General features: G+C 35.3%; 1 protein-coding gene across 1 annotated transcript in view; it reads right to left on the minus strand.

The window, feature by feature from the left end:
• The window catches only part of LOC126966845 (homeotic protein proboscipedia), a 98219-nt gene that overhangs the window by 75193 nt on the left and 6819 nt on the right, over positions 1-16207 (minus strand). Inside the window, exon 2 of the mRNA XM_050811108.1 lies at positions 3687-4313. Coding sequence (XP_050667065.1) covers positions 3687-4161 — 475 coding nt within the window. The 5' untranslated portion in view covers positions 4162-4313. The remainder of the gene's footprint in view (positions 1-3686; positions 4314-16207) is intronic.

The following is a 16207-nucleotide window of genomic DNA, read 5'->3' on the forward strand; positions in this document are numbered from 1 at the left end:
GTGAACATTTTACACCATTTAATAGTTTTCGCATATTGTTTCGTACACATAGCATAATACAGGTACATCTTTTTTTTTACAGAATTTACAGAACTTTAACACTACGTTCAATTATGTTTATATTAACAGTTAGAGAAACACATTAAACCAGTTTTAGTCATTTTTGATCTGATAGAATTTGTGGATGAATTAAACAGGTCAAAATCAGGAAAGCCTTTAAGATTATTTATGTAGTGAGATGCACTTGAGAAGAATGAGTTTTGTTTGTAATTATATTATATATTATAGTAGTAGGTTTCTAACTATTCTTTTAAAATATTTATTTATAACTTTATAACTTTACATTAATATAACAGCAAACCAAAAATCACGAAGATTGGTCGGATTCCTAACTTGAGTTGAGTTTATAGTGATAAATAACTCGAAGATTTGAAAGCTTGCGAAAATCTTAATTCAGTAGGTACATACAACTAAAAATGTTTGTACAATAAGTAATAAGTATAAGTGATAGTAATAAGCTTAAAGTATTCCTAAACTATTTCAATGTATATTATCTTAGAAAAAAAAAAGACTAAGTTATTTATTGAAGGCTGAAATAATGTATTGACACACTTTCGGCTCAGTCAGCTCAGTGACATGAAGGCACTCTAAGGCGTGTTTTTATGAAAGTAAAGGACAAGACGAGCAGGATGTTCAGCTGATGGTAATTGATACGCCCTGCCTATTGCAATCAGTGCCGCTCAGGATTCTTGAAAACCCAAAAATTCTGAGCGGCACTACAATTGCGATCATCACCTTGAGACATAAGATGTTAAGTCTCATTTGCCCAGTAATTTAACTAGCCACGGCGTCCTTCAGACCGAAACACAGTAATGTTTAAACATTACTGCTTAAATAGGCGCCAAGAGGACATCCCACTATCCTTAACAAAGTACATTCCACGTTCCGGCGATAGTTTTATAATTTTCCCAGAGCTTAAATGAAAGCTTTATTGGTTAATAGACATATAACAAATAAATTTCAAACAAAGTATCCTTTCCTTTATTCTCATAAGTTATTTCTACTAAGCTGGAGGTCCTGGGTTCGAATCCCGGTAGGTCCAAGCATTTATATGATGAATATCGATGTTTGTTTCCGAGTCATGAATGTTTATATGTATTTATGTATGTTTAAGTAAGTATATTGTATTAAATATATCGTTGTCTTGCAACCCACAACACAGGCTATATGCTTCATTTGGGGCAAGATAATTTGTGTTTAAAGTATGTCTATATTATTATTATTTCTTATACATATCTAAGGAACCTGTAAGTGAAAATCACATCACATTCGGTTCAGATGTGTCGGTGATAAAAAGGACAAAAAGATATAGAAATATTAGAAATAAATGTCCAATCATTGTTTCACAAAATTTAATTAACAATAGTTTTAACTTACTCGTCTATAGAATTGCTCATATTATTTTAATTATAATTAACTTTTAGTTTGTGAAGGGAGAACAAAAAGAAATGAAGAGAAAAATACAAAGTTCCACGAGATTCTTTTATCTAATATTAGCGGGCACAAACCTTAGATCATTTCAACGCCTAGATAGAATGTGACAGCTGTGAAAACGTGAAAAAATATTTAGGTTGACAGTTAACCTCTATTTTGATCAATGCACGCACACAAAGTGACATACAAATCGCGAGTGTAAGACGTAGCTTGTCACGCACGCTAAAGTATTAAATCTGGCCTGTTTTCATCGTTTGTCTAGCTGTCAGAGGCTCTATATAGAGGTGTAATATATCTAATGTATGTACCAACATAACAATTGAAAAAAAAAAACTATATTCTGTCATCGGTTACGAAAGTATAATGTTTGTAGATAAACAATGTTTTTTTTTTTATTGATAGGCATGGCAGATATAAAACTATATATTGTATTAGATTTGTATAATAATAATAATATTGACACACTTTTTACACAAATTATCTCGCCCCAAGTTAAGCATATTATATAGACTGTGTTATGGGTTACAAGACAATGATATATTTAATAAAATATACTTAATTTAACATACATAAAAACATTTAAACATCCATGACTCCAGTATAGACAATTATTGGTATTATAACTTATATCCCTTTGAATACGTCGAGTTTGACGCACATTAGACGGACCAGGTGATCTCTGGTTCTCACGACGGATGATGATGGATCATGTACCAGCGACAAATTTGGGGTCACTTGTTTTGTTAAGCTGTATGTTACGTTATTCAGGGTGTACGCTCGAGAATTGTTTTCAATAAAAACACTATCGTATTAAAAAACCAACAAAAGCAATGACGTCATTATACGTATTTCATTCGCTTAAATTATTTTTTGTAAAGCTAGGAAAGCGCCTTCGTGTTTAAGTTGGAACTGAACCAAAAGTGCGTCAATACATTCTTGATAACTAATTTAAATATGTATTATCAAAATTTTTTATACATTTGTTCAAAAAGCAGACTTTTCCATGCGTGCTTAGTGTGCGGAAATTTATTCTTTTCCGCACTTGTGTTTTTTGTTTTCCTCCTTTGTTTTCCAAATTTTCTATCAATTTTTTTATATACTAATATCGTTAATAAATTAATAACGCAATAAAAAAAATCAGATAAATTTATTATCATTGAATTGGCTAAATGTATAGGAGAGCTTAAACCCGCGAAATAACATACTTACATTATTATGCAAAATTTGATAAAAATGAGTTCCAATAGTGATTGTTATATATATATATATATATATATATATAGCCTTAGCCACCAAATTGTATATGCAATCTTTGAAATAAACTATTATATATTTAATATATGTGTATACATTCGCAAATGTATTAAAAAAGTCGTTCTATGCACGTGCGGAATCGTCTTGTTTCGAAATGTACTGGTTGTTAGCGGGTTATAAATAATATGTAATGTAATAGGAATTATTACTTACAACATTTCTTTTACCTTGTGATAACAGTGCTCAAGCGTTTATGTCATCGGTACTACCTAATTATTGCCATCAAAGTTATTTAAACTTTGAAACATTTACAACCAACACCAATGAATGTTATCTGTTAAATTATTTCAGTTTTATTTCAGGAGGATATTATTAAGAAAATCGAACACATCATAACGATAGAAGCGCGCCCCCAAGAAAGACAGAGAATTATTTGTTGATATAGATAGCCTAATGGTTTTTTTAAGTATAGTAAGTAGGATTAACAGTGCAGTTTTTTAGTTTGGCAAAGATAACGCTGCCCTAACATGGTTTGTAAGACGTCATAACCTACCTTCCTACCATAGGCTATAGAACAGTGTATATTTTTTAGAGCATATTGTAAATGTTATGTTAACACTTATAATTTGTGCCCATAATGCATGTCGGATATTTGGTTCCGTTACACGCAATACTGTTAGGCCGTTGGTTCGTGTAATCAGACGATCCCAATGCATTGTTGTTCGTAAGTCGTCAACAATTCAATATATTTTGGAGTAAATTTATGTTCATTAAATCAACTCTGGGACCGTGCTTTGGAACACAATGGATGAGTTACCATTTAGTATTCATGTCATTACGGTTGAACGTCTTTTGAAAGAAGAACAATCACAATTTCATTACAGTTCTGTTGTTAAGTAGCAATAGATTGAATCGCTTTCATATGCTAGTTATCTTACCTTGTTGACTGTTCTTTCGTGTGGTCTTTTTCTCTTTCATCCACGGATATTCGGGCACGTTGAGTCCACCACCTGGCGATGGCAGATCAGGTCCGTATCCAGGAGGTGTGTGCTGCGGACTGAGTTCACCACCGCCTAGCTGCGGAAGAGCAGTCATAAACTCTGCCATCGAAGGTTGGCTGTTAATGAAGCCGGTCTCCGTGCAAGTTTCCAGCATTGGATGTGGTGCGCCGGCCGCTGTAACCGCCGCTAACCAAAAGCCGTTTCCTCCATGCTCCATGCGATGGTCCTGAACTTGTGCTGGACCCATAGGCGGCGTGTTTCTCGCCTTCACCGCAAACTCCTCTTCCATTTCATCTCGCACTCCCATGCCAATTGCGGGTTGTTTTCCTCTTACAGGGAAATCTTCGCATTTTATTTTACGTACTAACGGGTTAGTATCCAGCGGCAATGCGGTGTTGCATATCTCTTGCATTGCTGCCTCTGTCGAGCCACGGTCATGCACGTGTTGAGTTTATTTTACGCTTGGCAGCTGGTGCTAGCATCTTCCACCGCATTTACTGTTGTGTGTCGTCTTCAGTCGAGAGCTCACTGTGTATGAACGCCTCGACAGCATCACCATAGTATCTGGAAATTTAATTCAATATTAATAATACTTATGTTTTACGTATTATATATACTATAACAATTTTGTCGAGAAGAAAAAAATCTGTATATAAATATAACTACGCGTTGCCTAAGAGCTACTAATTATAGATTTAGATAGTGTAGAATTCATTTATATCATAGAAATATTATATTACAAAATATATAAAGTTAAAATAAACCGGGCAAGCGAGTTTCGGATTCGCCAATGAAATGCACTTTTTTACGTTTTGATACAGCTTCTTGCTGATAGATGATGCATGATAACAGGTCAGGTTTATTATTTTAGTGTGCACGACAAGCTACGTCTACGTTTTTTTCGAGATGTTCACAGCTATCACAGTATATCTAGATGTATAAATTATCTATGATCAGTAAGTATAAAATGTGGCGCGGATCAGCTCGGCCTACGCAGTCTTGGCTGGAAACGAACGTTTCGGACTTCATCAGAGCTGAAGACTGGCCGTCGTCTAGTCCCCGTATAATCCGCTGGATTATGATTTATGGTCAGTTTATGAGAGTACGGCTTGCTCTAAACGCCATGATAATTTGGAGCCCCTAACGGCCGTTCCCAATATACAGTCTATCTCCGGCTGTGGCCTACTTAAGGTAAAAATCGTAACTATCGTTGACTTTTCTGTCCCAATAAACTTATCGACGGTAACTCACTTTATCCGTACACGCTGTCTGTCAATGGGAGGACGTATAGCTTACGAGCGATAGAAGTTTGTATGGAAATTGCAATTCACGCATCTCAAAATAAGGCGATAAGAATGAGTTATCGGGTATATTGGGACAGCTTCAAATTATTGACAGCTAATCACTGACTATAGAAGGTAGTATTTTATCTCTATCTGTAGATAGTATATTGGGAACGGCCGTAAAACGATCCGTACGATTGGCAGTGATGAATTTTCCCATGGAAAGAGTGCGTACTTGATATTGATAACTGATTGCTATTGATAACTGGCCTCAAAGTTTAAAGGGCTGTATTGCAGCCAATGGAGACCACTTCGAATAAGCTGTTTATATTTAAATTCTTTTATATTTATGTATTAAACTAACGCACTGTTAAAGTATTAAATGTTGTTTGCAATAGAATTTTTCTTTGTTTCAGTATTTATGGCAGGACTAGGTATGATTTAAAAGATGGCCTGGAAGTTTCTTATCAATACTTCTCCCCATTAGCTTAATGACGTTTGTCAAGTGTTGTTTCAATATGTAATGTTATTCTCACTCCCTACGGTAAATAAATATATCTTTCTATGCCACTACAGTCTAGACCGTGGGATGGATGGGCAGGCGGATGGTGCATTCTGTATATGGATTAACAGAAACTTAACGGAATCATCACTAAGGATAACATAGGACTCATAACACTTAAATAAATATAGATTTCGGCAAAATAATGTTTTTTTTTGCCAAACATACGCTATCAAAATTTCTGCTGTCTAACATACATGTCGGAAAGGATTACTCGTAGAACAAACAGAATTTAAGCGCAATAACTGAGCCTTAGATCATTTGTACGTCTAGATAGACTGTGACAGCTGTGAAAACATCGTAAAAAATATAGGTTGACTGTTAACCTCCATTTGATATATGCACGCACACATACACAAAGTGACATACGAATCGCGAGTGAAAGACGTAGCTTGTCACAACCAAAGTAATAAACCTGGCCTGTTTTCATTGGTTGTCTAGCAGCATGATAATAAGGAGCAGGACTTTCAGCTGATGGTAATTGATACGCCCTACCCATTACAATGCAATACCGCTCAGGATTCTTGAAAAACCCAAAAATTCTAAGCGGTACTACAATTGCGCTCGTCACCTTGAGACATAAGATGTTAAGTCTCATTTGCCCCGTAATTTCACTAGTTACTTCAGACCGAAAACAGTAATGTTTACACCTTACTGCTCCACGGCAGAAATAGGCACCGTTGTGTTACCCATAATCTAGCCGGCTTCCTGTGCAAAGGAGCCTCCCAATGGTAAATCAATTAGTAATTATCTAAGACGTTGACAAACCAAGTTATTAGTCAGTATTGTTCAATAAAGACCCACTAATCACTCAATGTTCCGCTGTTCATAGACGAGTTCAAAATTAATTGTAACGAGGAGGTCTTCTTGTGGTTCATTCAGCAATTATTCGCGGACGTTCGACATTACAGCGGTTTGTGATGAATAAATTGAGCTCCAACAGAGATGAGCGGGGATGTAATGAGCGCACCAAATTGTTTAATATAATTTAGCCTTCATCACGGAGTGTATTCCACGTAATGTCGGCTACAATGAAGTTATTAAAATTGACATGAATTTTTGCGATGAGGTGATTATCAGATGTGTGTGAGTTGAATATGATATAACATTGTGTTGGTTATTTTTAAGTAAAATCCCTATGGGATTTAATATACAAAAGAGAGTGTCCATTTGCCGCCTAGGTTTTTCTCATGCGTCAAAATGAAATTAAAATAGTAATTAAATTACTTAAATTTTGCCATCATCTGGCCATCGGAATCAATGATTTGAACAAGGGATTCAATTTGAAGTAAAATAAATTATAATATAGATTTTCTTGTAAATGGCGATGATGGAAATAAAACCATCAACTTGTTTTAGTGTTGCGACTTAAAAATTATTAATGCTTATCGAAATCTACATTTTAATTTAATAAAAATCTTTTTGCAGCTTATTGGATCAGTAATGTAACATATCATGGTACATAAACTATTAATCACCTGGACTTCATACGAATTGCTTTGATTTTGAGGTTATGTTACGTTTTATCAAATATCATCGGATCAAATCAAAACCCGGGTTTTGATTTGAAAATGATAACGGGAGTTAATCATTGGGTGTTTACATATCATCTACAAGAATTTTGAATTTGATGGCTTTCTAGGCTGCTGTCCATACATTTTTGGGCAATATCCTTTAATTTGTACCAAAATTCATGGACGATGCGGGACTCTAACGCATCTACATTATTTACTTTACAGATGAAAACCTGCTCGACCCCAATAATACATATTAGGAAATAGACTTGAAATGTCGCTCTTGCACATCGAAACAGTTTCAAACTGTGACGCCACTACCTCGGAGTTGAACAATACATGTCAAAATTTCTGATGATGCGTCGCTCGGACGGTTAGCTCAGTTGGTAATAGCACTCGTATGGAACCCAAGAGGGTTTGAGTCTCGCATCGTCCATGAATTTTGGTACAAATAAATTTTGCTTACTTTTTTTATGGAATAGAAGGACCAACGATCGTACGGGTCACCTGGTGTTAAGTGATAATCGCCGCCCATATTCCCATGCAACACCAGAGGAATCACAGGAGCGACCTTTAAGGAAGGTGTACACGCTTTTTTGAAGGTACCCATGTCGTATCGTCCCGGAAACACTGCACAAGGAAGCTCATTCCACAGCTTTGCAGTACGTGGAAGAATGATGGTATGCATGATATTCTAACTTGTGGCATGTCGTGCGATGGTGGATTTTGGCGGCAGGAATCAGGTGTCAACTTTGTTTTATTCTGAACATTTTGATGAAGTGTGTTTTTTATTCAAATTGAAATATTTTTATTCAAAATAGGATGTGACAGCACTAATTGAAAGCAAAAAAACTACCACCCATTCCAATGAATGCCTCAGGCCTGAGAAGAACGGACGCAACAAACTCAGCGGGCTTTTTTTTCATCAAAAATATGTTTACAAAGTAACATTTTACAATTAAACTTCCCATCCTCTATTCCCAATTTGTGGTATCATTTTTATTTAATTCAAACTGCTGGGGTTTTGTGTTCTTAACGGGAATTTTTATTGAAGACCGTGTGTAGGTATACTGATCTGTATGTGATATAACATATATTATGGCAAAGAAAGTAAAAAATCTATAGGAAGAACATCTTCGCGATAAACAGGCGACACAGGTGGAAAGAGGCGGTGCGGTGGGGGCAGATGGAGCTTACCGGCGATTATTACGAGAGTGCCGGTGGTTCAGCAGGTGGGTGAACATCTAGCTATGATGTTACGTTCCTCTGAAAACTCTAATGTTAAAAAAACAGTTACAATTACACGCGTTTTAATCCTTTAAAAACGATTTTATTTAAATGTGTAACACTCGCGTTAATCAAGAAAATACTATAGTTAAATGAATTTATTTAAAGGTCATAAATCTTCTCTAAACTGTTTTATTTTCAGAATTCTTTTTCATGTTAGTTAATATCTACACTATGTAAAACATGCATAGGTACGTTTTAAGTGATTTTTTTTCACAATATATAAATCTTTGTCTATTTTCATCTAGCCGATCTGTACTAACAAAACTATAACTAGGTACACTTCTTTAATTCTGCATCGATCCCAAATATCACCGTGTCTCAAAATGTTTCTTATTATGATAAATCAGAACTTACAAAAAAATACTATGTATACAATTGCAAAAAAAAACCTATAGCTATATATAATATACATAAGATATCTTCAATTGAAAGAATTAGTTCAGAATCACGTTACAAGGATCAGGGAGGCTATTTTGAAAGTCGAGGACTCGAATTCAAAGACGAATGGTCGAGTTAAATCATCAATGATTTACGATTATTTTCGCCTAAGTCCAATTTTAAGTATTTTTTATAATGTGTAAAGGTGTGAATAATCCTGAAAATCGGTGTCTCGATTTCTCGAAACTCGAATCATTTCAGTTTAATTTATCAATTATGTTTCACCTCTGTTCATTTTAGTTTATAAATAAATAATGTAGATACCTAACTTAAATCGTTATATTGCCTTCAAAAAGTCAAATTATATAAAAAACACGAGTAATATTCACAAGCTGTTTAATGTACTGTATCAAACAATAATATGTATGTGAATAACCAAACAATATATTATTTTCAGTACATTTTCAACAGACCGATGTAATGTTAATAATTTGCAAGTGGTAACTGTCCCTCATACATCACAAACATAACGGTTCTATAATACGACTAGTGAACTGGGGAATGTTCACAAAATCCTGGCTGGAGGCGGATTTTCGCGTTGAGCGTCAATTTAAAATTCAAACCACGTTCGAAATACGATTTTTTCCGGTGGAATTTGCGGTTAGCGCGGGAGGTATGGCGGTATCGCGCCTTTTTGTTTTATTTTATTTTTTCGAAAGTGGAACGGCTGGCGGTTAAACCCATTTTAATGTGTGTGGGTCTGCATTTCGTATTAAAATTCTCTTTACGTTCTCAGTGGCGTACAATGAAATGTAATATTGTTATAATATGAATTTGTTATATCATTACTTACCTACTAGTTGTATATTGCTTTGGTATTCTTACTATATTTGGCTTACGATTACTATTCGCTATATAACGAAATTTTGTACCTAATATATTTTATAGCTCGAAGTACATTCGGCTAAAAAAGAAATCATTAATGAAAACACAGAGGTTTTTTTTCTTAATTAAGTATGTATACTTTGGCCTTATACCCTTAAAGTTATCACTGAGATAATAAGAATAAATTCCACATTTTAATTAGGTACTGTATGAGTTCAATCAATTCCACTCAACAAGCAGCTTAAATTACCTTTAAATGTTATTAAATGCTAATGGTTAAAAGCCGAAGCCCAAAAAAAATTATTTGTAAAATATTTTAGACACTTACTACATTCCATGCATAGGTATCATGGGCATATATATATATACTCTAAAATAAAAAAGGGTACCTACGTAAATATATTGGTACTAATAATAATATATCGTATGAATGTATCTTAATCTTAATCGAATTAATCTATTCAAACAAACTTATTCTTTTTTGACATATGATTACAATATGTGATACATACCTCACAAAATCAATCCAAAATATAACATAAAATAAAATCAATATTGTAAGTCCTCCATTTTACACGAGATATATGTAATATTTATAAAATTAAAATAGTCTTTTTTTTTTTAATGTTTATCAAAATATACATCGTACCCTCTTGTTTCTTGTGAGGGAGCTGAGTTCACGCCACGTTTCACTTTCCCGGGTACACCCCATGGGGCTCCCCTTTAAAATCGCATAAAATCCAGAGCATAGCCTACTTATGAATTTGTTTATGGTGCTATTTTTAGAATACGGCGTCTCATTGAAATGTGAACGCTTACAAAACGACACTTCTTTTAATTTAATGACACTAAATCTTTATGGATATTACTCATGTGCGGAAAAATGTTACGTTCTGTAAATTTCTCCGAGAGAGCACGAGATTTGACATCGTTTATTTATAAAATGTGATTCGTTTTACGCTTAGATTTATTTATACGTCCAGATCATAGGTTCTCAACGTGGGCGATAACGACCCCTTGTGGGCGTTTGAGACTTTCGGGGGGGCAGTAGAAGACCCAGAGAAAATTAGGGGGCATTGAGATGGCGCAGATGGCGCACGTGGGTAGATTAAAAAATAGAGTCTATAAAGGCAAAAAAATACCCGAAAATACTCTAAAAAAACATATTCTCAAAGTGGGCGGTGAGCAAAATAAGGTTGAGAAACTATGGTCTAGATAGAGCCTCTTGCTTTTAGGTAACGCATGACAAACGGCCAGGCTTATTACTTTAGTGTGTATGACGAGTTATGTCTTAAACTTACGATACGTACAGTCACTTTGTTTTAGTGTGCGTGCGTTTGCTGTAAATAGAAGTTAACAGCCACTAATTTTTTTCCAAATGTTCTGTTCTGTTCTGTCAGCCTATCAAGACGTTTAAATTATTTAAGGCATAGTTTCTCAACCTTATTTTGCTCACGGCCCACTTTGAGAATATGTTTTTTTCTAGAGTATTTTCGTGTATTTTTTTGCCTTTTTAGACTAAATTTTTTTATCTACCCACGCCCCATCTGCGCCATCTCAATGCCCCCTAATTTTCTCTGGGTCTTCTACTGCCCCCCCGAAAGTCTCAAACGCCCACGTTGAGAACCTATGATTTAAGGTTTTATGTAATCTAATTATTCAGCATAAGTTGTATTCACATCACTTATATTTAATTACTAGCTGACCCAGCAAACGTTGTATTGACATATAAAGTAATAAAGAAAAATTCAATAATTAAAATTTTTGGGGTATAAAAATATTTGATGACCGATTAGACAGCTTACAAACACATACACCCAATAACAGACAAACACAGTGTGCATTTTTTTTAACGGCAGGGACGACTGGTCGAAGTTACCAAGAGCAGCTTTCGACAACGACCAGAACTTGCGTGTTGATGTTGGCCGATTCTTAGACCTACCCGAAATGCACACAAAATTTAATACAAATCGGTTAAGCCGTTTCGGAGGAGTTTGGTAACAAACACGGGGACACAAGAAATCTATTAGATAAACGTATAATATTTTTTGTTTATACAGCGTAGAAATGCATTTGTAATATTAAATAATCACACTGGTAGAGCAACTTAACCATTAACAAAATACCATAACACCATTTTGGAACAACCTGTATGTAAACTAGTAGGCGCACTCTAGCGTAGGTATTAGTACCGACTTCGTGCCCACTTGTGCGACCATGTAAGGATGATGAAAATTTTGGTTCTAAAATTTATAATTTGTCTGTGTGAAAATTTCAATTACTAAAAATTTTACAATTATTACGTGTGTTATTGTTATCATGTAGAGTTAATTGCCTAGAGCAATTTTTTTTTATGGAATAGGAGGCCAAACGAGCGTACGGGTCACCTGGTGTTAAGTGATCACCGCCGCACACATTCTCTTGCAACACCAGAGGAATCACAAGAGCGTTGCCGGCCTTTAAGGAAGGTGTACGCGCTTTATTGAAGCTACCCATGTCGTATCCTCCAGGAAACACCGCACAAGGAAGCTCATTCCACAGCTTCGTAGTACGAAGAAGAAAGCTCCTTGAAAACCACACTGTGGAGGACCGCCACACATCCAGATGGTGAGGACGATATCCTAACTTGTGGCGTGTCGTGCGAAGGTGGAATTATTATTTATATATTTATTTATTATGTTTCGCCAACAGGTAAACAAATCATAATAAAGCCACAATTACACGTAGACTTAATCAATAATAATAGTTAGTAATACATTTCTTAGAAAGCTTTCAAACCCAATAACAGACAAACACAGAGTGCAGTTAATACTATGAAATTCCTTTTGATGGGCTAATATTTCGCTCAGGTCACTCAGGTATTTCTATACCTTTCAGGTTATCTTAAAATAGAAATAAATAGGCATCTAAATATATAATTTAATAATTTAAACAACTTTCTCAAAATGTTGTAGATATCTTAATAAATATTAACTTTATTAACTTATTTGGTTTTTAATTATGGCAGTGTATTTATATTTCCATTTTTTTATCAATGTAAGAGAGAATCTTACGTTTTTCGAGTTATTGAAGTGTAAATTTTAATTCAAATTCAAATATTTTTTTTCAAAATAGGATGTGACATCACTTAGTGAAATTCAAAAACTACCACCCATTCCAAAACGAATGCCTCTGAGAAGAATGGGCGCAACAAACTCAGCGGGATTTTTATTCTCCAAAAAATATGTTTACGAAATAATATTGTACAATAAAACTTAATATTATTCAATAGTTTGAGGGTAGTCGCTCCATTCCCAATCTGTGGTATCATTAAGAAAGTCATTTATGTTATAGTAACCTTTACCACACAATTTCGGTATACATGTGTTTTGAACATTTTCTGGGATCTTGTTGTAAAAGCTTATACATCGCATGGCATGAGTTTTATATCATTTTTATTTTGCCAGTTTATAGTGATGATGGACTTCATTTTATTTAATTTCTACTTATTTAAGTCTTCGGCAACGAGGCATTAATAAAATCCTAAAACTTTTGCGATTTTAAAGGTTAACCCTCTATGTATGTTTTTGGTTATAATTGTTTTTGCACTTATTATTAAATTGATTCCAAATTGTTATTTAAGGACGCTAGTAACTTTGTATATTCTTCTAACTAAATCTTTACCAGTTGAAGGCTTCTTTGAACAGGATGTCGACTAGAGCGTGGGTACCACAACGGCGCCATTTTCTTCGGAAGCAGTAATGTGTAAGCATTATTGTGTATCGGTCGGATGGGTACTAGTGAAATTACTGGCAAATGATACTTAACATCTTATGTCTCAAGGTTACGAGCGCAATTTTAGTACCGATCAGAATTTTTGGATTTTTCAAGAATCGTGAGCTCCACTGCATTGTAATGGGCAGGGAGTATCAATTACCTACCTACCTACTAAGCTAGAGGTCCCGGGTTCAAATCCCGGTAGGTGCAAGCATTTATATGATGAATATAGATGTTTATTTCCGAGTCATGAATGTTTAAATGTATTTATGTATGTTTATAAGAATTTATGTATGTTTAAGTAAGTATATTGTATTAAATATATCATTGTCTTGTAACCCATAACACAGGCTATATATGCTTAACTTGGGGCAAGATAATTTGTGTAAAAAGTGTGTCAATATTATTATTATTACTATCAGCTGAATGTCAAGCTACTATCCTAAAAAAATCATTTCATAGCGGTAATCTTTATAGCTCTCATAACGTTCTGAGTCGAAGAAAATCCCTAAAGCCAATGGCCGTGCTGTAAGTAGTGGTTAGCCTCCAATTGCCTTCCATGTAACGATTTTCTCTTCGGGGAATAGAATGGCGTGCGTCCGGAAACCGCCCACAAGCTAACACTATACTTTATGTATAATGTTGTACCTACATTACTGTGTATTGTGTTTAAGATTTATATCACAGACGTGTATTTTTTGTTTGGTCATTTCTCAAAGTGACGATTATTTTCGATAAACTTCTTTACCTTTCCAAAGAGAACACAAATGCGCTATTTATAAAAAAGTGTGTGTTATGTACGCACGCAAGAAGTTATTCTACCTTGGCGTATTATAACAAGAATCCTTAAAAAAATATTCCTCGTGCTATTTTAAGTTTATAGAAAAATCAATTTTGCAATAAAGAATTTAATATACCGCAAAATTTAGTTTATTTAGTTAAATAACGTGTAATTATATATATATCAATAAATTTTAGAGAAATTATTTCTTTTATTTTAAAACTTGTATATAAAATATTGAAATTCACTTAATTCTCCATTGGTTGTGGTTCAGTAGACATATCAGATACTAAAGGCTTCATAGCTGAAGTATGATACAAATGGCCTTGTTGAATTTGCGTGAATAGCTAACGTCAGGGTGTCGAATTTGCGTGACGGTGTGCGCGCGCATTCGACACCCTGACTTTCAAAAAATTCAAACGTCCTAAAAGAAATAAAACTTCAATAATATTAATAAATGTGAAAATTTTATCTGTCTGTTACTCATAAGTAAATAACCCAATAGATTTTGAAAATTTTGTATGGTTACAATAGTCTGTGGCACGGGAATTAACATAGGCTGCATTGACATAAAGAATTCCACGCGAAAGAAAACAATTCATCTCTCCTTTATCAGTCATAATATCAATACCCTTTTAGAGTTAGTTTAGGTGGCGTTTGCTGTTTTCTGTATAGATCGTGAGTCTTAATATTAAATAAGCATAATATAACCAATCATGGAGACCATTTAGAAACAAAACAAATAATACTCTCTACGTGACCAAACCACCTCAACATTTAAAACTGAGTGAAGATGTCCCCTGAAATGCAGAGATATGCAACAAGATGTGTTCCTATGTTTCATTGATTATGAAAAAGCTTTTGATCGTGTTCAACACGAGGTTCTTATGCTTCTTATTAATACAGGCATGGAAACTAAAGACATTCTGGTTATAAGGAACTTGTATTGGGATCAAACAGCATCGATCTGAGTAGATGGTGATGAAACAGACCCTATTAAGACCGAAAGAGGCATTAGACAAGGCAGCATTCTGTCACCGCATTTAATTTCTAAATAAAAGATTCTCTAGATGGTATTGATTTAAGTGTCATCGTCGATGGAAAAGTTATAAATAATCTTCGGTATGAGGACGATACTGTTCTTATAGCGTCCACACAGCAAGATCTACAAGAATTTGTAATTAGAGCAAACGAGTGCAGAGATCGGACATGCTAAGGTGCCATCTATCGCTGCTGTACCTCAACCATCAGTTGAAGCCTACAGCACTAGTGGCGCTAGGTGCGACCTATGTATGGAGGCTGGATATTTGCCTACCTCCTCATCCACTTGCAACCCCCGGTAGAGAAGGTGCTGTCTGAGATGTTCTCGCCCCTCGATTGTTGAAACCACGTTGATTCCTGTAGTACCGTTTGTGGCGAGAAGCATTGTTCTTTTTCCCAGTTGTTTTTATTACGCTTACCAAACAGTATATGAACAGTAGACTACCTTTAATATCGATCAGTCCTCTTGGATGTTAGCGCCAGCCTTTGCCTTTCTATTTCGGGTTGCAGACCAGGCAAGACGTGACGTTGGATATAGCAGTTAGCGCTGGTTGCGGACTCCGGACCACGGGGGAGTTCCTTAGCGGTTCCCCACCGCATATTATGTACGTTAGCTGCTTTGGCAGCTATGCAACGTGTGTTAAAAGCTTTTACATCGCCTTTACATCGGTTGCACTGCGCTAGAGCACTCTTGGAGCACCACAGTTTCAAAGCCATAGCTCCGATCGTTGACATATGGTGGGTGGGATTACCCCAGCAAGCATGATGCTTCAATAATATCGTCCGGTAAAGTGGCTACCAGTATACCCCGAATCACGGTCGTGTAGACGTGATTTGCTGGCAATGCCTAACTGAACTAGGACAGGTTCTTTTCTAGCTCATAGTGGTGTCTCTGTATTTTGACTCAGCCGCTGGTATGAAGCGGATGCCCTTGCCGATTGATCGATATTCGGCTTTCCTTGAATATC

This window comes from Leptidea sinapis, chromosome 11, assembly GCF_905404315.1.
Source record: "Leptidea sinapis chromosome 11, ilLepSina1.1, whole genome shotgun sequence".
Lineage (NCBI taxonomy): Eukaryota > Metazoa > Arthropoda > Insecta > Lepidoptera > Pieridae > Leptidea > Leptidea sinapis.